Here is a 21,116-nt window from a genome sequence, read left to right as displayed (position 1 = left end):
CAAAATTATTATTTTTGGAATACTGACTTTTAAAAAACGTTCATAATACGAAAACAAATTAATTTAGAAGCATTTAATGAAAATGAAATTTGCTCATTGTTCACCAATAGGTCTTAAAATTAGGTTTTATGTTAGGCAATTGAATTCCCAAGACTGCAGAGGCTAACGTTTTTTATTGTATAAGTCTAGTAGTTTTTCCCGTTTAAGTTGACATTGAGTAAAATAAGTTGAATTATCATTTTAAAAAAAAAAATGTTATAAATTGAGATAAAGGTTATCATAGAAAAATAATTCTTTATTCTTGAATTTGGTTACTTTATTTCAAATTTTAAAATTTGATGAGAAATACTGATTCAAGAATTAGAAACTATGAATGCATATCATTTAGCAATTTATTCAATAGATTTTTATTTAAATTTTTTTTCTTCTTGAAATTACGAACCAATGATCCGTTTACCACTGATGATATTTCACTAAAACTCTGTGGTTGCTGCGAGCTGGGTGCGGAATTCGAATTGACAGTCATCGCTGGGATTCGAACCCAGGTCAGCCTTTTGAGAGTCAGCCAGGTCAGCCTTATAATGTTTTCCGCAACTCACTTTCATTTTGGAAACGGAAAAAAGTCCTTCATTCCATTACACAAGAGCATTTAATCCTGTTCTCTTTACGTAGTTTTAATTCACACTGTGTGAATCTTCTCTTTTGATTAATAAAACACTTTTAAACGTAGAATAAATAGACATTTTCAAATTAAGGTTTCTATTGTTTAAACATATACATATAAAACGTAATGCATATTTTATCAATTGAGTTCTCGAATCAACAACAGTTAATATTGCTCCGAAGTTTAGTTGGCACTAAAATGGTTAGGGAATTTGGCACTTTCAGATGTAAAACGCATTTCAAAAATAAATTGGTATTTTAACAGAATAATTAATATCCTCTGTAGTAGTAAAATAATAAAATAAATAAATAAATAAGAGATTTTTTTTCAATGCTCCTTCTGGATAGCTTGTTTAGAAAATTTCCCAAATTTTGCCCGACTTTTTTATTTCGAAGTTTTAGATCCGTTACAATCTAAAAGGGGGCTAAAAACTGTTTTTCAACATCATAACAGTTGCTTGCAGCAATTTTAAATACGGATCTGTCGGCAACAGTTATGAAGTTATTGTTGCAAATTCTCAGTAGTTATGAAAATATTATACAATTCATGAAAATAACGTTATTTCGAAATGACGACAGAAATCAATAAACAACCTCATAAAAAATGATGATATTCCTTGAAAAGTGCGATTGAAATAATATACATCGCACAAAATGCACAATTAAGAAAATGAATAAAGGTTTTTATTTTATTTTAAAGAAATGGATTCTGGTTCGATTCTGGTTTTTCAAATAACTATTATGTATGACTATTGCATTTTTGAATTATTTTTTAGTAAAAGCTGATTATTTATAGTGAATTGAAAATATGAATATTCTTATTGATTTGCAACACACCGACTAAAAATTTAGATTTATTGTTTAACATTCCTTAAAATTTTCAGACATTTCAATTTTTTTCAAGTGTGCTTTTATTTATCATATCTTTTTCCTATAATCCTTTTCCTACATTTTGGGCTGTCTAATTTTTATTATAAAAAAATTATGTGAGTCTTAAATAATGTTTAATAAATATAACGTTTAATAAAAAAAATAATGTATAAGACTTACATTGCAATAATGTAAGTCTTAAAATTAAAAGTTCTCCTACGATCTATTTCTATTAAAAATCAATCTTGAATTAAATGGTTTAGAAAAATTAATGATGTTTAATAATAATTTTAGCACTCATTCTAGTTAGAGATTCAATTTCTTTTTTTGATTTGTCAAAATTATTTCAGATATATTGATTTTTGAATCACACAAGGGAATCACTTATGTTCACGTTTTGCTTAACTTATCGTAAACTTTCGTTATCCTCAACTTTCTCACTTTTTGCTTAACCTTTTCTTTGTAACACGTTTTGCTTTTAACTATGTAAACGCTTACGTTAACTTGTTATGTTGACTATATAAATGTTTATGTTAACCTTTTATGTTAAGTTAACTATGTAAATGCTTATATATTTGCATAGAACCGTGGAAATCGGAGTATTTTCAAAATAATTTTTTTTTAATGTTGAATAATTTTAATTGGGTGAGTATACGCTGTTCGATTCTCAGATGTGGGAAGGACCTATAAATTATTCATGAAAATATGTACTTTTCTTTTCTTTTATATACACAATAAAGAAGTACATATGCTGTCGTGTCCAGTTAAGATTCCGAACAAAGGTTTGCTCATCACTGCTGATAAACAGTTGCAATGAAATAAATCGAATTTAAGAACAGAAGAAGGCTCCTGAGGTGCTGATGATTTCTTTTCACAACCGGGCAATCACATGACTTGGGTCGCTGCCACATCTTGAAACTGTCTAAAGGGGAAGAAAATATCACTTATTTTGGCTTTATCAGAACCAGTAGATTTCCTTACTTTCTTGGGGCTGACCCTCCAAACCTGGAAAAAATAAAAAGAGTACAAATTTGAATAATAGTACCATTCTAAAGAATTACATTTGATGGAAATAAATAAGTAAGAAATTTGCATAATTGGTACGGAAAAGACATTTGAAAGTCAACAAAATTTAGAGTATCCTTTTATACTAATTAAAATTCTTGATGGTCCCATGAAAAAATTTTGATGGTTCATGTTGGTTTCAGTGCGATTCATGATAGTTCGATATCATTTGATGATCACCATCATCCAACATTTTTCATTACGTGTTCCATCGTTCAAACTTTCATCGCTCCATGATGGAAAATGCTACTTCAATGCTATGATGGTTAATCATCAAGAGAAGTTTGACTCTCATGGACCAGCGATCCATGATGATTCGTGACAGTTTATGATGGTTCAAACTATACAATTGCATGATGGTTTAATGGGAATTCTTGTTGGTTCTCAGGAATGTACCGTCAGAACAATTTATTAATCAGTACGAATTCCTACGTTGGGATGAGGGTTGTTCATGATCGTTTCAGCATTTGATTTCTAAGAGAAACTATGATGGAAATTTCCGATGGTTTAAAATGAACAAAAAATTAAAACAAGTTGCAATTCTTATGTTGGAACATCATAAATCAGTCCGATATTGAGGTGATGGTTACTTATGTTAGTTACCATCAAAAAATATAATGGTTTATAATGCAATTATTGATGGTTACCATCAAGATTATGTTGGTCCATCAATGGAAGACCGTCAAACATTTTGACTTGGTTATACAAGATACTCTCCATAATGCTTACTTTCTAAAATATAGATTTGCAACAGTCAGAAAATATGCTCATTTAAAGGCACAAATTAAGCGAGAAAAAAAAAGACATCAAAAACTAACGAGTCACTACTGAGGAAGGCGCTATTAAAACAGAAATGAATCGAAAAAGGGAAACAACTCGAAGATTCATCACGCATTAAAAATGATCACTGGCTCTAAAGTTTTTCATTCCTCTCTCTTTTCTCAATAGTGATTCGGCAGAAATCCATGACGTTCTTCAATCGCTCTTAAATATAAACGTACATATTTTCTGTTTTGATTTCACAACGAAAGGACTCGTTCTGACGGTTAAGCAAGACTTTTATATTGTGTAGGAAATGAAATTTGGATCAGTTTAATAAGATTCTAAACATTGGTATGAATATATCATTTTAAATATTTGCTTTTCGATTAGGAAATAGCGACGGTTAATCTCTGGACAACAATGACGCCATCTCGTTTCTCGGAGATAGCCCTGCGTAATTCCACAGGAATTATATGAACATTTAATATTTTCCAGGCGTACGAACAGTAAAAAAGTATTCGTTTTAAAAAATAGCTTAGTGGTATCAATCTAGAATATACTACCGTATACTTTACTGTAAAAGTTAAGCAGTTCTATAGAACCGAATCTTATACTGTGAAAAATGAAAAGTGCTGTGGAAACTAACCTGTGAAGTGTCATTTATTGTAAAAGTTGAGTAGCACTGTATGAAGTCAAAATTTTTGATGGTTTTCCATTGATAGACCAACATAATCTTGATCAATAATTCATCATAAACCATTATATCTTTGATGGTAACCAACATAAGTAACCATCACCCCTATGTAGGCATTCGGACTGATTTTTGATGGGCCAACATATAAAAAAAAATGCTATGATGGTTCATTGCTGAGGAACCAACAATAATTATTATTAAACCATCATAGAAATGCTTTGTTGTACTATCATGGGTCATCACGAATTTCCATCATAGTATCTTAGAAATCAAATGTTGGAATGATCATGATCAATCATCATCCCAATGTAGGAATTTGGACAGATTTATGATGGTCCAATATAAAAAAACACAATTTGTTTTGATGATATATTCCTGAGAACCAACAAGAATTCCCATTAAACAATCATGGAAATGTATATTTGGAACTATCATGGATTGCTGTTCCACGACAATCAAACTTCTCTTGATGGTTAACCATCATAATATTAAAGTAGAATCATGGAACGATGGAAGTTTGTTGGCATATCAAAAACCACGAACGCGTAATGGAGAATGTTGGATGATGGTGACCATCCAATGATGTTCGAATATCATGAATCGCACTGAAATCAACATAAACCATCAAAATGTTTTGATGGGACGATCAAGAATTTTGTCTCAGGGTAGACAAAACATTATGCTTATTAAGTTTTTCTCTAAAAGTTGAATAATACTGGCATTTTACAGCTAAAATTTGATGAATACTGTGAAAAAACATTTTACGGTATCATTTGCTAAAAAATTGGATATTACCGTTGAGAAAGTGTTTTATAGTATCATTCATCTCTAAAGTTTTCTTGAATTATTTCGTCGCATTAAATCCATCGAGTTTTTCTAAAAGTTTTTGAATGCAAAATTATATGAAATAGGGAGTGTCTCTCTTAAACAAACAGCAGTAAAAAGAGGTGAAAAAATAAATAAACAAAAAAATGTAAAAGATTTTCCTTTTTCATAAAAAGCGAAAGTTGAGAATCACCGCAATATCAATTCTCAGTGCTTCTCAAATAAGAAACCTCTTCAACAACAACAATACGCGGAATTGAATAAATAAAATAAAAATAACAAAGCGTATGAAAAAAGAATATTAAGTGAGGAGGGCGTAGAATGTGGTGGTGGCATCGAAGCAAAAGGGGGTGTGTGCAAGAATTCGAGCAGAAAACGAAACGTGTGGGAGGGTGGAGGGGAATAAATTGCGCATTATGGGCAAAGGATGCGCTTCAGGATTACGCATAGGGTGGGAGTGGAGGGAAGGTATCAAGAATGGAATTTAGGAATGCGGGATCAATAACGGGAGTGGGGGGGGGATTGCGGAATGTTAGATTTTCTCGCCCCTATCATCCTCCAATCGCAGCGTCGGACGGTGGTCTCTCTCTCTCCTTCCCCATAAAATAGAAGATGAGCGGAAGGGGAGGGGGGAAGAAATTGAATTAGAGCGAATAGTGTAGGGGGGTGGGGTGTTGACTGATATCACATCCAAAAGAGGAAATGCTGTGTTTGGGGAAGAGTTAAGTTTAGAGGGGGAAGAGATGAAGGTGTTGAGATGTTTTTGGAAATAATAAAATAATATATATATATATATATATACCGTTGAAGGAACACCTACATATCGTTACTACACACATTAAACAAGTTTAAGTTGAAAATAATTGAACTAATTTGCAATCTAATTAATGTATATTTAGAGTAGCGATTAGGGAACACCCTATATATCATTACCACATATAGAAATTACAATTAATCTGAAACTCATTCGTAATCTAATTAATATATATTATGAGTGGTTATTTAGAAACACCCTATGCATCATAACCACACATAATAATTGTGACGTATTTCGAATAAATAATTTGAAATAAAATAAGTTTATATTTGANGGGTTCGAATCCCAGAAATAGCTGGTCGACATGAATTCCGCATCTAACTTGCACAGACTACAGTGCTGACGTAAAATATCCTCAGTGGAAGATGGATCATGGGTAGTCCATTTGTCGTCAGGCTAACCGTGGGAGGCTGTCGTGGTCCTCCTCTCCATGTACCGCAAATGCGGGTTTAGTTTCATGAAGAAGTCCTCCACGAAGGCAAATTTCTCCCAATACTGGATCCAGGAGTTTCCTTGTCTTCTAGATTGGTTTCAAAATGAGAAGACTACGAAGTTGAACTTTGGTAGGCGTAAACCCGAAAAATTGGATCAGCTGTTCAACGACGATTATAAAGTAAAATATAAATGGGAGTAAAACATATGCCACAAGAGATATAAACTATAAATGGAGCAATGTAAGGTCAATGTGAAAAACAAACAAACTACTAAACAAAAAAAAGAAGAAAAAACAAACAAACTACTAAACAAGAAAAAGAAGAAAAAACAAACAAACTACTAAACAAAAAAAAAAGAAGAAAAAACAAACAAATCTAATTTAACGACAGTAAAAGCAAGACATAGGTTTGTGTTAAAAAGGATGAAATTATAATATTTCAACTTAGGCATTCTGCTCAATTCCGTATTTTTGTGGGCATGGACTCCCCGGATCTTTCACCGACTTTTGGATGTTTTAATATCCTGTGGCTGACTCGTGATTCTAGCGTATGTTCTTGCTACTTTTGTGCTGTTCGATTGCTCCTCATGTTACGTCACATCAATTATTGTTTGGAAAGATATTTAAAACAACGTTTAGTTACGATGAGCAAATGATGCAAGTTAAACATTTCTAGAAGCCTTATATCATCCATCTCTAGTGTAATCTCTCGCCGAATTTGGTGTTGAATAACCCAATAAAAAAATGGGATGGAGGACGTTATTTCAACTCTATATAAAGCGTTCATTTACACTTTAAATTCTTACACTCTCGTGCATTTTTCTTCCATCCAGTCGTAAATTATTTTCGCTTCCAAAAGCACCGATTTTACCGTATGTGGAATATCGATAATCGTTTGTTCACGAGAGAGGATGATCAAAATGTTTGTATGTTTTCAGTCGTGTCATAAGGATAATTACAGTTCAACATCTGCCAATTACTGTGCATCGGATGAGAGAGAAGCGAATTCTTAATTATTGGAAGAATGTGTCCTCAATCTGAAACACTGAGTGACGTGGAATCGAGAGAATTAGAAAATGAAGTGATGGAAAAAACAATGAAACGTGACACAAAAAAAGTATATTCGTTCGGTGTGTGTGTATGAGAGAGAGATGAGATGTCTAGCAAAAAGGATTTTGGATTATTTTTAATGTCAACTTTTGAATATATTCTGAAGTTGTAATGTGGATGAATGAATGCTGATAAGTTTGAGAAATTTATGCATGTAATAAAATAATTTGTGCCTGTGTGTCTGTATGCCGATAAGTGGGTACTTAGTAAACTCTAAAAATACTACATTTGCTTTGAAGCTAAATGAGTACATTTCTAAACAAATTACAAAACCCGATTTTTAATTTTTTAATTATATTTTTGATTCAAAGATTGGGATAGCCTTGTTGGTAGGGTTATGAACTCCCGTTCGTGAGAACGGGAGCCGGATGAAAACTCCTCGTGTAGTAAATGGTGACTGGTGCACGTTAAATCTGTCGTACCACAAAGTCCTCTATAACAAATCAATATCTCTGGGGATACTAATTTGGAGATTGATAGTTCTCTGGTTCAGGTCATAGTTACGATCTGTGGATGGATGAATGGGTCAACGATATAAAGGGGTGTGACGTATGCTTGTGGCAGAACTCGAATTCTTGGACAAAGATGGCACCATTGGAAAACAACATCAATCACACCCCCTCTGCCTTAATCTTCAACGACAACAATAGCAACAACTACATTCAATATGTAGCTAAATGAGTACATTTGCAAACAAATTACGAAACCCGATTTTCCATTTTTTAATTATATTTTTGATTCAAAGGTAGTTGAAAAATAGTATTTCCGCAATGGTATTCTTGGTTTTGTGGAACCCACATTGCTTTAAAGTAAATAATATGTTTGCTAGCATATAGCGCTAATCAAAAAAGTGTGCTCCATAATACTTAATTATTTTTTATTCGTCTTTATGACAGGTTATCTGAATAATCAACGTAATTGCTGTGCCGTAGACAGACTACGAGACCAAATTAGTATTTTTAAGGTTACCTGAAAATACGTCTTTATTTTGTTGATATTTATGCTTTTGAAACGTGTTTTAAAAGTAAATAATTTAAAATCTACAGTAACTGAATTGGAAAAAAAAATTTTGCTCTGAAAATCAGAATTAATGGAAAAATGGTTCTAATTTGTTGAGGATAAATGTAAAAACTGCCAATAATATTATTGATGCCAATGGTAATTAATTTTGGTAATGGTTATTAATTGAAGTAAAATAAGCTATGTACTAAAATAATTTTAGTTAATTTATTTTTTAATAGTTACTAATTGAAGTGAAATACACTGCTTGACAATTACTGAGGAACAACTGATTTATGTAGAGTAGCATTCCCTACAGCCCACCAGTAACTGTAAAGTCAAACACAGAGGGCGATGTAGAGCAAGACCAGTCTTACGTATAAAAAGCAGTGTATACTATCTATTCATTCAATAAAAAAACTCATGATAAGGTTTAACAATGTAGCATCTTAGATTGTTGAACTTATTTCTGTGAAATTCAAAGAGGTGTTGCATTAATTAAGTGCATAATATCAGCAAGACATCATTTGACGATAGCGGACGAGCAGTTTCACTCCTGGAAGAAGGTTAAAGTGTCACCACTGTGGCCACAGCAATGGGAGAGTCCAAAAATGTCCTCTCCATGCAAAACGTTATGCAAAAGCATGCCGGTGGTCGTGGCCACACCTTAAGAAGATCGATATGTATCCCTAGTGGCAAAAAGGAACAGAAATATGTCACCTTGCAACCACTACCGGTACAAAGGTTTCTGTCAAAACAAACTTACGGAGATTAAAACAAATTTGCATACACGGAAGCCTGTTCGATGCTTTTCGCTCCAATCACGCTATCGTCGAGAAGGATTACGTTGGTGTAAAAAACACATTGGTTGGGATCTGGTTCACCAACAGTGATCCAGAGGGATATTCAATGTGACAAGTTATTCTGGTCACCAGCTAGTGTGGAGAGAGATGGGGAACACGTTATGCGCAACAGTAAGTTCATGAACGTGATCGGTGTGATTCATGCGTGTGTTCAGGCATCATGCACAATGGCAGAACACCGTTTCAAATCTTTGAGAGAGATAGCACTACATCTCAGCGGTATTGCAGAGAGATTGTTCCGAACCATGTTCGTCCATTTAGGGGTGTGGCAGGTTCAGAATTTATGTTCATAAACGACGGCCACACAAGAGCGCTGAGGTATAGGACACACTGGAAAGTAAAAGTATTGTGCAATGGTCTGCGTACTCTCTGGACCTGAATCATACCAAACCTGCCTTGCAGGCCAGGATAGCCTGTGGGTAGGGCACTGGGCTCATGTCCAAGAGTTCGGGGGTTCGATCCCCGCCGGCCGAAGACTCCCCGTGTAGTAAATGGTGACTGATGCACGTTAAATCGGTCGAGTTGCAAAGTCCTCCTTGTTCCTATAACAAATCAATATCTCTGGGGGTACTGATCCAGGAGTTGTCTTGCCTTCTGGATTAGTTCAAAATTACAAGGCTTCGGAGTCGAACATTAGTAGCCGCAAACTTAAAATTGGGTCGACTGTTCATCAACGGATATAAATAAATAAAAAAAGAAACCTGACTTGGATCACCTTGAAAGAGGAGTGAGACCCCCAAAGGGCACCGTTTAGTGGAGAGCATAAATAACATGCAAAACGTTCATTATTGTCTGAGGTAATAATTACATCTTTGTGAGATACTCATTCCTGTTTCATTCTAACAATAAGAACCATTTTTCGTAGCTATTTGAAAATTATATAAGGAGAATATTATATTTAATTTTCTTATTTTTAGATGGAAAAATATTTGTACCATTTTGCATATTAATAAATGCACATTGCCTCCACTAAGTTTGCACATTTCATTACTTAAGTTGTTTCATTACTTAAAATAATGTCTATTATGAATTATACCGGAAATACTAACTGTTCCTTAGCAATTGTCAAGCAAGGTAGTAAGCTATTTACTAAAAGGTAAAATGAATGGAGAAGCGGCACTAAATACGTTAAAGAGGCTTAAAAAATCGACAATTGTTGAATTCAATGATGCCTTAATTAAATTTTCGTTGTCGTTGCTTATTGAAACTTAAGTACTGAAATACAAAGTAAATGGAGAAAATGTAATTAATAGTTATGGAGAACAGTAAAAAGTAGCCATGCTGTTATTGACCCCAATAATGCTTAATTTTGGTAGCAGGCACTACTCCCATAATTGGTGCAGTTTTAATGTGTGCCAAATATACTCCTATATAGGTACAAAGTACTTAAAGAATAAATTCGGTGACGACTACAGCTACACTGTACATTACTGAAGAAATAGGCTTTTACGGTCCTTCGAGAACACGAAGAAATAGCTTGATTGCAGCAAATTTGAAATATCATGAGTTGCAAGAGGAACAGTGTTGTGCAGATGCAACCGAATGCAGTTAAGCTTTATCTTGATGGGATGAACGACTAAGAAGTGTTTTTGCTTTTTCTAATAACGCAAAACTACCGAGAAGGGCAATTAATAATAATAAAAATATTAGAATTATTTTATTTTATTATTTCGTCTGTATTTGTCTTACAGTTTTGTGCATGGTTCTGAAGCGTTGTTCATTTTTTTTTCACCCCGTGCAAAGAACGGGTATTTTTTTTAATAAAAAGAAAATAATGCTATTGGTTCTTTCTCGTATAATGAAAGAAAAAGAATGCTTATATTTGAATTCGAACATGAGGTAAGATTGAGTTTCGTATTTTTCAAACTGCAAGAGATTCTAAATTTTCAATAACTTTTCTTGTTTAAATAATTATGAATTAATTTATTAAATAATATGAAATTGAGTTTCCTTCAGAGAAAAGTCAAAGACTGCTATAGTTTCATTTTTTTAAAGAGGAAAAAAATGCCTCAAATGTAATTTGTTTTAATTCAAAATAATATAAATTGTAAATATTACAAGTAATTCGTTATTATTTCTCTCTTGATTTTTAAAACAAGCTAATTTCCTTGTTACTCTAATAAACAATTAATGTTAACTAAACAATTAATGTAAAAACTGAATAAGTTGCAAGGTTTTTTTTTCCTTGCGGCCCTGTTCCAAAAAAAAAATTTTCTTCCCCCGCTTAGTAAAATCATTTTGGAACTAACAGTTTTATTGTCAAATTGAACATTTTCTTATTTCAAAATAACTTTTAGTTAAAACATTCAAGAAAATTAAAGGACACAGAAGAAAAAAAAACATCTTGAAGATACATTCTGCAATTAAATCTTCAGAAAGCTATCAAGAATTCAAGCCATTTTAACATAAATTGTATGCTGGTAGACAGATCTATCCCCCCATTAAAAATTAAATAATTCGAGTTTAAGGTTTTAAAAATAAATGCTTAAAGTGTATCTGCACAAATTCCATTTTTACGAATGTCTACTTATTTTCTTTTTATATTGTTTCATGAACAAGTAATTTATTGAAATATAAAAAGCGATGATTTAAAGTCATGAATAACATAAAAGCTGGTAAAATAATAAAGTAAAAGAAAAGAAGAAGAAAAAAAAAGGCCACCACCACCAGAAAACAAATTATAAAAAAAGGTGTCACGTACTGTGTTGTCACCTGTATGACATCTGCATGCTGTGTAACACGTTGTAAACACTCGTAAAACCAGCCTCTGTTGGGTGAGAGAGAGAAAGAGAAATAAAAAAAAATAAAAAAAATATTTTTTTAAAAAATTCTAATCACTCGGATATGATACGATAAAAAGTTTTAAAACTAATATGTACTCAATTTGAGGGATGAATCGAATCATTAAAATATTCTTTTTTTCCCCTTCTTTTTAGTATATTATATTGACTCTGATTTGGATGAATAAACTCCTAATCTGTTTATTTTAATGCATTGATTTCAATTTCAAATAAAATTTGTTTATTTTAATCTGCCTTTCGAAACAGTTTATTCTAATCTAAATATTTGAAGAAATTTCGTCTGATTATTTTAGATCCTGAGACCCACGGCTTAAATAATTTTCAGAAAATGCTAATTTAGAAGTAAGTAATATCATAACTGCAATAAAATACTTCACGTTTTCTTAAATAATTAAACAAACTTAATTAATTTTTTTTGATATTTTTAATAGATGGATTAAAAAAGGATAACTTTTAATTTTATCATTTTTTTTGCATACTATAGGATTTATGTAGGATATTGCATTTCATCATGTTCGTCGTGAAGCAAAAGCCAATTAGACTCTAAATAATAGGATATTTATATGCTATGAAAAATATTTCTTGAACAGAATTTCTTACCTTTCTTAGAATACTTCATTGTATTTCCCACGTACGAGATCTATTTGCTTTTTTACACAATCAATGGGCTTTGTGAAGTTATGTCAACAGAAATCATAAGGTATAATTTTTTTAACAGATAAAATAGAACAAAATATGTTCAATATGTTGGACTCCGGGTCTCAGGTTTAACTGGTATTGACAAAGCATGAAGTGCGCCAAATACGTAGTATATATTCTTAATGTGTATGTAAAGGGGACTTTAGAGTAAATTGTGGAGTTTCATGGCAAGCATCATTACATGTTTACATATATGACATAAGAATCCGAAAACAAAGTTTAATTCATAGAAAAATAACTATTTTAGGAATTATTCCCGAATTCTGAATGACAAATAAAATTTGATTTTTTTAGATTATAAAATGATACTTTTGAACACCTCCGGAATATTTTAAATAGTGTTCATATTTGTGTTTAATTTTTGCAATCTATATTTTACTTAATTTTAGAATTTTGATTCTAATCTTAAATATGTTGAGAAATTTTTGCGTATTGTGAAAATCAAATTTTGCAAAAGAATTGAAAAATAGTTTATTTATATATTTCTTTCTTTCACGTGGTACAAAAACGCGATTCTTTGCCTATTTAAATTGGTAAATATCTGTAATTATTTATTTTGTTAGGTTGTTTTAAGTAAAATAGTGCTAAATAGTGTTTTTTAATGTTTTAATGTAAAATATTTTTGTTTTTTAATGTAATGTAATGTGTTTTAAGTAAAATAGTGTTTTTTAATTTATTTACTGAAAACAATTTTAATTACTTTTTGTCTATTTTGCCTTCTTGATATTCTAAGAGCATATGCAACACCAACCTCATGTAAAAATAACATACTTCAAAATCTTTTTCTGAAATTGAAAATAGACGAATTGGAAAGATCTTAGTCTAGTAGATTTTTCATAAAAAATATATTTAGAACCTACCAAAAAATTGTTTCAATATGTTTAGGAAAACAAATGGGTCATTTTTAAAACGGTGTTGCAATGAAAACAACCATTATATTGCATTTTCAAAATGCTGCTTTAAGATAGTAGCACATTTAAGTTTACTCCGTACCTTGCAAAGTAGGTACATTGCATTTCTGAGGTATATTTTTTGAACTGAAATGAGTAAAGCAAAAAATGAGGATTTTCTCTATTGTTTTATCAATTTATAAAATTTTCTCACTAACTATAATCATGAGTGCGATTCAAGATAATTCAACATATTTAAAAGTTACACGCCCTTAACTAATACATTTTTCAAAAATTCACTTACGCAAGATTTACTCGAGGTTCACTCATGCAACTAACTTGTTTAAAAAAAAAGAAAATGCTCAGGTGACTAACAATTTTCACTCACAAAATTAACATGCTGATAAGATGCTCACTCACACTGATAATGAACTCACGAAATTACCTTATTAGCTAACGTGTTTAAAAAAAAATACATGATACAAATTTCACATGACTAACAATTTTCACTCACAAAATTAAGATGTTGATAAGATGCTCACTCACGCTGTTAACGAACTCACGAAATTACCGTGTTAACTATATGTTCATTAACACTATCAATCTAAAAAGTTTACTCATGCTATTAGTGTGTTCCTAAAAAATTTCCTTCACAAAACTAACACGTTGATTACACACTGTCAATTAACCTGGTTCACTCCCTAAACTAACAGGTTTATTAATAATTAGCGTCCATAACTAACAACATGTTGATGAACTTACCAGTCATGGGTCCGTAGGCGGCGCCATAGTTGGAATCCATGTGCCCAATCGGATCATGATACCTGGAAGTGCCCCAGCTTTCTGCCGCCGACTTCTCCAAACTAGCGCAGGCCGCAGCCGCTGCGGGTCCTAATCGGGCAGCAGATCGAACTGAGGGCTGCAAAAGGAGAGATCCGTACTGGGGCGTGAACCTAGAAGCCCCGGCTACGGTTGACATACTGGGGTGATAGGAAGTGAGTTCGTGTGACCTGTGGTGACCAAAATGTCCGGGTTGTCCTGTCAGCGTATAGTGCCACGGGTCATTTTGATGGTGGAGGGTCGCGTGTAGAGTACCGGGATGATGATGATAAGGGTCACCACCATAAGTGAGATCTGGTGGAAGGCCGCCCAGTCCAGCTGGTGTCATGGCCCCTATGTTGGAAGTGGTCATCGGCTGGTAATTGCTGTTCCAAAAGGAAGGAGGAAAGTTTCTGTGGGACATGGGTGGACCATCTGAAAGAAGAAAAAAATTATGTATCGATCCGAACAGTTTATGTATTAACTACACATATCAATTCTAATTTATCTATTCCCCATACGTTTCAGCTCAAATAATTTAGATATTAACCACACGTATCAACTTAAGTAGTTTATGTATTCACCATACGTTTCAACCCAAATAATTTAGATATTAATCACACGCATCAACTTAAATAATTTATGTATTCAAAATACGTATCAAGTCAAATAATTTATGTATTCACCATACGCATCAACTCAAATATTTTATGTATTCGCCATACATATTTTTCAGATAGTTTATGTATTAATCACAAAAATCAACTCAAATGGCTTATGTATTAACCTTGCGTATCAACTGAAATAAATTATGCGTACGTATCCATTCAAATAATAATTTATGCATTAACAATATTAATTAAAGTAATTTATGTATCAACCTATATTTATCTATTCAAATATTTCATTAATCCTTTGAAGTTTTATTTAAATAATACTAAAGTGTTTAGGTATCGAAATAATTTATAATTCCTACACCTTTCTGATTTAAGAAACCAACTCTTAATTTTTTATATTTTATTTTTATTATTTATTTTAGGATTTTCAATTTGCTGATTCCAGCCTCAAAAACTATGTTCAAAAATTAGTTTTGAAGTTCATATCATTACTTCTTATGTAGCACAAATAATTACAAGGTTAATCTGAGCCATTTTTCGCAAATTATAATTAAAATATAGAAAAATTTGAATTAATATCAAACCTTAGAATAAACAAATGTAATAATTGAGGATAAAAGTTGACTAATACGCTTAAATGGCTTAAAAAATGTTGTAAAATAAAGAAGTGAAACAGCACTCTCCTAACTAAACTAGTAGGAATATAATTCCTATATTTCAGAAAACCTCATATTTTGAGAGAATATTGAACTATTGTGATAATCTTTAAATCAAAAGTTATTAAATGTGTTCTGTTTATACGTAGCGCCATTGTTAAAATATGTGTGTCTAGATATATATATATATAGAGAGAGAAGTGTTGTGCAGATTTTGGTAATAGAAATCTGCTTGGAAATCGCAACGAATCAGACCGATGATGAATCATCCGAATTGTGCATTTATTCCAAGTAATTGTCCTGATGTCGAATTAACTTAAGTCGAAATAATCGGTATCATCAAAAATCTATGACAAAAATCTAATGAGAATTCTTCAGGCCTTGATTTCAACCATTTGGAGGACTCAAATACTGTCAAAGATTTCATTAAAATATTTTAAGTCTCAATGTTGGCAATATTAAAATTAATTGCGTGCATTTATCAGTTATAATGATGAAACAATCAGTTTAAAAAGAATTCAAGTTGCCTATCTTATGCGCTGAAAATATCGAACTAAAATCGTTCCATCACCCAGAGTCGACATTTAGTACTAAAAGAAGGTTCTGTATATTTCGCCATTTGAATAATACATTGTGCTCTCATCTTAGTTCGAAATGAAACGCTACTCGATCATTGCAATTAAATGAGGGGAATGAATAATTCTGAGGAGCTTATTATACAATGTTTGCACTTTTTCTAAACTTCGAGAATTGTGGGTGTCTTTCGGTGATAAGATCTCCGCAACAAAAGAGAGGCAATTAAATTTAACTTCGATAAGACTGCCTCACATCGTCATTATCTATGAAAGACACGTCTTTGTGAGAGAGAATAAAAGCAAGTGGAACGTCTCTCCAATTAAAATGCCGAAGACAGCTATGCAACATCGCGTCCTCTCTCGCATTCGAGAATGCCAGGAGTGAGAGACACGAATGACAGAACGTCCGCAAGAGCACAGGAACATTCGAAAACGAATGGAAGTTATTTATCACTCGATTCTTTCTGAGACAAGTTGAGAGAGAGAGAGAGGTTCTGGAATGCTCGCGTCTCTCCTTTTAAATTTCAAATGAGACCCACGAGGGTTGGAGAGAATCCAAACCGCGGCATTCTCGAATATCGAAGAAACACGAATGGTATTCGAATCTCACGGATTGACGAACTTGAAGACATTCGTCGAGTGACATCAAACGAGTTGATAGAGTGTCCGCTGAGGTTTGTTAACTGTACTCTAATGGTTTCCTTCCATATACTTCTTTAAGTAGCTGTTTTATGCAAATAACAGTTTTTTTTTGTCAATGGCATGACATGACATATTAGCCATACTAATGCTGAAAGATAGTTAATTATGTTCATCATAGTTAATATTTCATGTAAGTTAAAAAGCAATTTAAAAAAGAAAAACAGACAACAGAAATGCTAAAGAAATAAATCACGCATCGAAAGGGATTTCAATGAAGGTCTGCTAATAATGATTACTTTCACTGTGGTTGAAATAGATATTAAATGACTCAAATAGAACGACTGTAACAAGTAAAAGATAGTTTATTAAATATGTACATGTCTATTTATTGCATGCATATTGGAAGATAATTTTTAATGTCACGCTCATGTTTAGCCCCTTTTAATGCTTTCCTTTTTTTTTTTTTATCTTTCCTTGTAGGCAATGCGTAGAAAACAAAATGATTAATCAATAACAAGAAGAAATGGAAAGACTAATTCGGAACGCAATGTTAGGGTGCACGCAACCATATCTCGCAATATTGCGTCGAAAACAATAACGGGTTGCGATTACATTCCATAGCTTCCATGCAAAAAGTAGCATTCAAAAAATAGCATGTCAAAACCAAAATTTAGTTTATTTTATAACCGTCGTTGAACACCAGACTTAATTTTGGGTTTACGACTGCCAGTGTACAACTCCGTAGCCTCGTAATTTTGAACCCAATCCAGAAGACAAGCAATCTCCTGGATCAAGTATTGGGAGAAATTTTACATTCGTGGAATGGAGCACACTTTTTTTTTAATGGAACTAACCTGCATATGCGTTACATGGAGAAGAAAACAAAGACAACCTCCAATGGTTAGCTTGAAGGTAAGGAAACTCTAACCCATGATCCATCTAAAACAGAGAATATTTTACGTCACACTATGGTCTGTCCGAACCGGGTGTGGAATTCGTATCAACCACCCATCGCTGGGATTCGAACCCAGTTCGCCACATTGCAAGTAGAACGCTCTATCCCGGAGCCACGGCTCCGTTCAAAGCAAATTAATTATGTTAAATCAATCTTTATAATACGGTAATTTTCATGGACATGATTGATTATCACTTTCAGTTACCAATTTCTATAGATCGTCAATTTCATGATTTACTACGAATATATATTGAACCGTAAATTTCGACTGCGTGTTATAACAGCAGCCTATTGTTTCCTTGCAGCCTATTGTTTCCTTTCAAGATCATAGCATTGGAGGCGAACTAATAATGTTAGTAAGATTATTTTCATTTGATGTTATCATGGACCTGACAGTAAATGATAGCTGTCAGTCGCATACATTTAAAGGCTAATTTTAAGTCTGTATCAGTCACTTGTTCATCTCTCAGTTTAATTTAACATTACCCTATTGTTACCTTTAATAAATCTGATAGTTACTGATTGTTTCCTTAACTAATAGCTGTAGCACTTGACTGATAGCTACTTGAAACAATTTCAAAACAACAAAAATTTCGTTCATGTTATTGTTGGAAAGCTGGAGATTTCGTTCCTGAAAGTTCAGTTAATCGTGTGTGGCGCTGAAATCTGAACTTTGCCGTGGATTAAAGTCATGTCATTAATGAAATATGGAAAGAAACGCCCCAGTTCAGGTATTCCATACGTCATGTGACTGATATCACAAATATTTGGCCCTAAAACCCTCGCTTTAAAAAGATAGAGCTCTGAAAAAAAGATAGAAAGTGCTTTGACGTGATTAGGCAATGTTCATATTATATTTTATTGATGAAGTTTAAATTATTTTACAGAATAAAAATGCTTTCAATGTGTTATTGAAAAGCATATGAGTGTAGAGGTTATTTAAATTTTTAACTCATTTTTGAAGGAACAAAAAAACAGGAAGGAATGGTAGGAAGAAAGTGCTTAGTAACTGCAAAGTGATTCGTCTCGTTGAAGGGGATGATAAAGAAGAGCACCATTCTCATCCAAAGAAGATAAGGAGGAAGAAGATCTTTGCAACGAGGTATCACGTGGCTGCAGAAGAAAACGATCCCTTCCTTCTCATTATCGAATGAAAGAAGGGCGGTGGTAGGTAATGAGGGATGCACCAGACGATGCTCAAAGAAGAAGAAAAAAATGGATGCTTCTCTAAGGAAGGGAAGTATCCTATTTGAAATTATTGTTAAGATGGAGAGATGAGAAGTGTGAGAAATGCTTAACGGTAACCGTGATTGACAAGAGATGGCAAGTGGGTGGAGGGGTTATACTATAATGAGATGATATTGCAGTAAATCATGGCAAGTAGAAATAGAGAAACGAATTGTTTTACTCTTTCAAAGCTGATTCAATACGTTTTATTTTATCGTAAATAGTATATGTACACAATATTTGCGTAAGTTGTAGACAGCCATTTTGGTCATTCTTTTGTAGTGTCTATCCAATTAACATGACTCGGCAACTGTTGTTGTTGTTTCTAATGTAACTTGCAACCAGCAAGAATGTTTTCTGAAACCAAGTGAATTTAAGGCAGAGGGCACGTTTTTTGTTTTCCTGCGGCGTAAATCTATGGCTAAGAATAAGACTTCAGCCACACACATGTCACAGCCCGTTTACCGGGAGAATCCATTCATACATCCTTTCATTCATTTACAGATCGTAATGTTGACCTGAACCGGAGAACGATCCATCTCCAATTCAGTACCTCCAGAGGTATGATGTGCTATGGAAACATGGAGGACTTTGTGACCAGATAGATTTAACGCTCACCAGTCATGGGGAGACTTCGGCTGTCAGGGATCGAATACACGGTAAATGAAATGGTCTAGTAATCTGAATTGGGGACACAATAAAAGTGTTAACGAATACGAAATTTAAAATTTTAAAAATGACTGTTATAAACGCTTGTCTCTACCAGCTATGCACTAAACTCATTTTCAACTTAATAACAACCTATTAAACTTATTTACCATGGCTTGCCTTTCAAAAAATATCTTTCAAAGCCAACGCAATTTTTTTCTCTCTCCTTTTTTAATGTGAATGCTACAATCTTAATTCAGAACAGTAAATTTAAATGACATTACTTGTAAATAGGATAATTTACAAACCACAAAAGTAAATTCATTCGTCAACACTATTATAATACTAGCAGAGTATCCATTCTTCATACGTGGTAAAATAGAAGTAAATGATCAGTAATCATTGGGTAACTTTCTGAAATAACGCACAAAACTGAAAAACATATACCGTCACAATTAGTTGAGATAGAGCAGTGATAGAGATAGAGCGTTCGCCTGCAAAAGAGGTGAAACGGGTTCGAGTCCCAACCATGGATGGTCGATACGAATTCCGCATCCGGCGTTCACCGACCACATTATTAACGTAAAATACCCTCAGTGATAGACGGATTATGGGTTAGAGTCCCCTTGCCGTCAGGCTAACCATGGAAGGTTTTCGTGATTTCCCTCTCCATGTAACGCAAATAGTTCCATCAAAAAATTCTCCACGAAGGCAAATTTCTCCCAAAACTTGATCCAGGAGTTGCCATGTTTTCTGGATTGGGCTCAAAATTACAAAGCTACAGATTTAAACCTTAGTAGTCGGAAACCCAAAATTGGGTCAGCTGGTCAACGAAGCTTATAAAATAATAGTTAAGCTAAAACAATTTCAGTTTTTTTTATATTTATTATTATTTGTTGCTCTTCTCGGTGTCTATAAGATTGAACAAAACTCATTTTTAGTAATGTTTTCCATCAGGATAAAAATAACTATATTAAGTATCATTTGACATAATGCTAATGCTCGAATGTGACTCCTTACCCTAATCTCCTCTGGAACTTATAATCCTTGCTGTCGGCCGTAAAAAAGCCAAATTAACACATTTATTATCTATTAAAAGCATCAATTAACATAATATTAATAGTGCTTATTACCAAAATTAATAAAGCAAGATTGGTATTAATAATTATATGATTTCCCCCCATACAAATATGTACCTATTTCATTAATTTATCTTCTTTGTACAAAACTTAATGTCTTTATTTCAATTTGTACCTATTATCAAAATTACCTAAACGTAATATCATTAGCGACAATAAGAGTACGGCAATTTCTAACGGTTATAATAAACGAATAAGTACATTTTTTCCATGAATTTTGCCTACAACAAAGCGTAAAAGTAATGAAACTGATATTTCTATTATAATTTTCAAAATAATATTGATGTTTGGTAGGAAGACGAAAAAAATTGCGAAACCCCATTACTAATGACATAAGTGCTTAATTA

The 21,116-nt window shown here is 32.9% G+C and overlaps 1 protein-coding gene across 3 annotated transcripts in view; it reads right to left on the bottom strand.

Moving 5' to 3' along the window:
* Positions 1-1,851: 1,851 nt before the first annotated feature.
* LOC107444664 (transcription factor vestigial) overlaps positions 1,852-21,116 on the bottom strand; it is a 69,676-nt gene continuing 50,411 nt past the window's right edge. Inside the window, exons 3-5 of one of the 3 annotated variants that reach the window (XM_016058875.3) lie at positions 14,254-14,745; positions 11,803-11,868; positions 1,852-2,538 (exon numbers count right to left, since the gene is read on the bottom strand). In XM_016058875.3, the coding sequence (XP_015914361.2) occupies positions 11,810-11,868; positions 14,254-14,745 (551 nt within the window). In that variant the 3' untranslated portion in view covers positions 1,852-2,538; positions 11,803-11,809. Of the gene's footprint in view, positions 2,539-11,802; positions 11,869-13,220; positions 13,937-14,062; positions 14,746-21,116 lie in introns of those variants that run through there. The other 2 variants (XM_016058876.3, XR_011637666.1) reach the window with 2 other exon arrangements.

Source organism: Parasteatoda tepidariorum, chromosome 9, assembly GCF_043381705.1.
Source record: "Parasteatoda tepidariorum isolate YZ-2023 chromosome 9, CAS_Ptep_4.0, whole genome shotgun sequence".
NCBI lineage: Eukaryota > Metazoa > Arthropoda > Arachnida > Araneae > Theridiidae > Parasteatoda > Parasteatoda tepidariorum.
The sequence above is the reverse complement of the archived record's forward strand: the minus strand, read 5'-3'. Positions and strand labels throughout refer to the sequence as shown.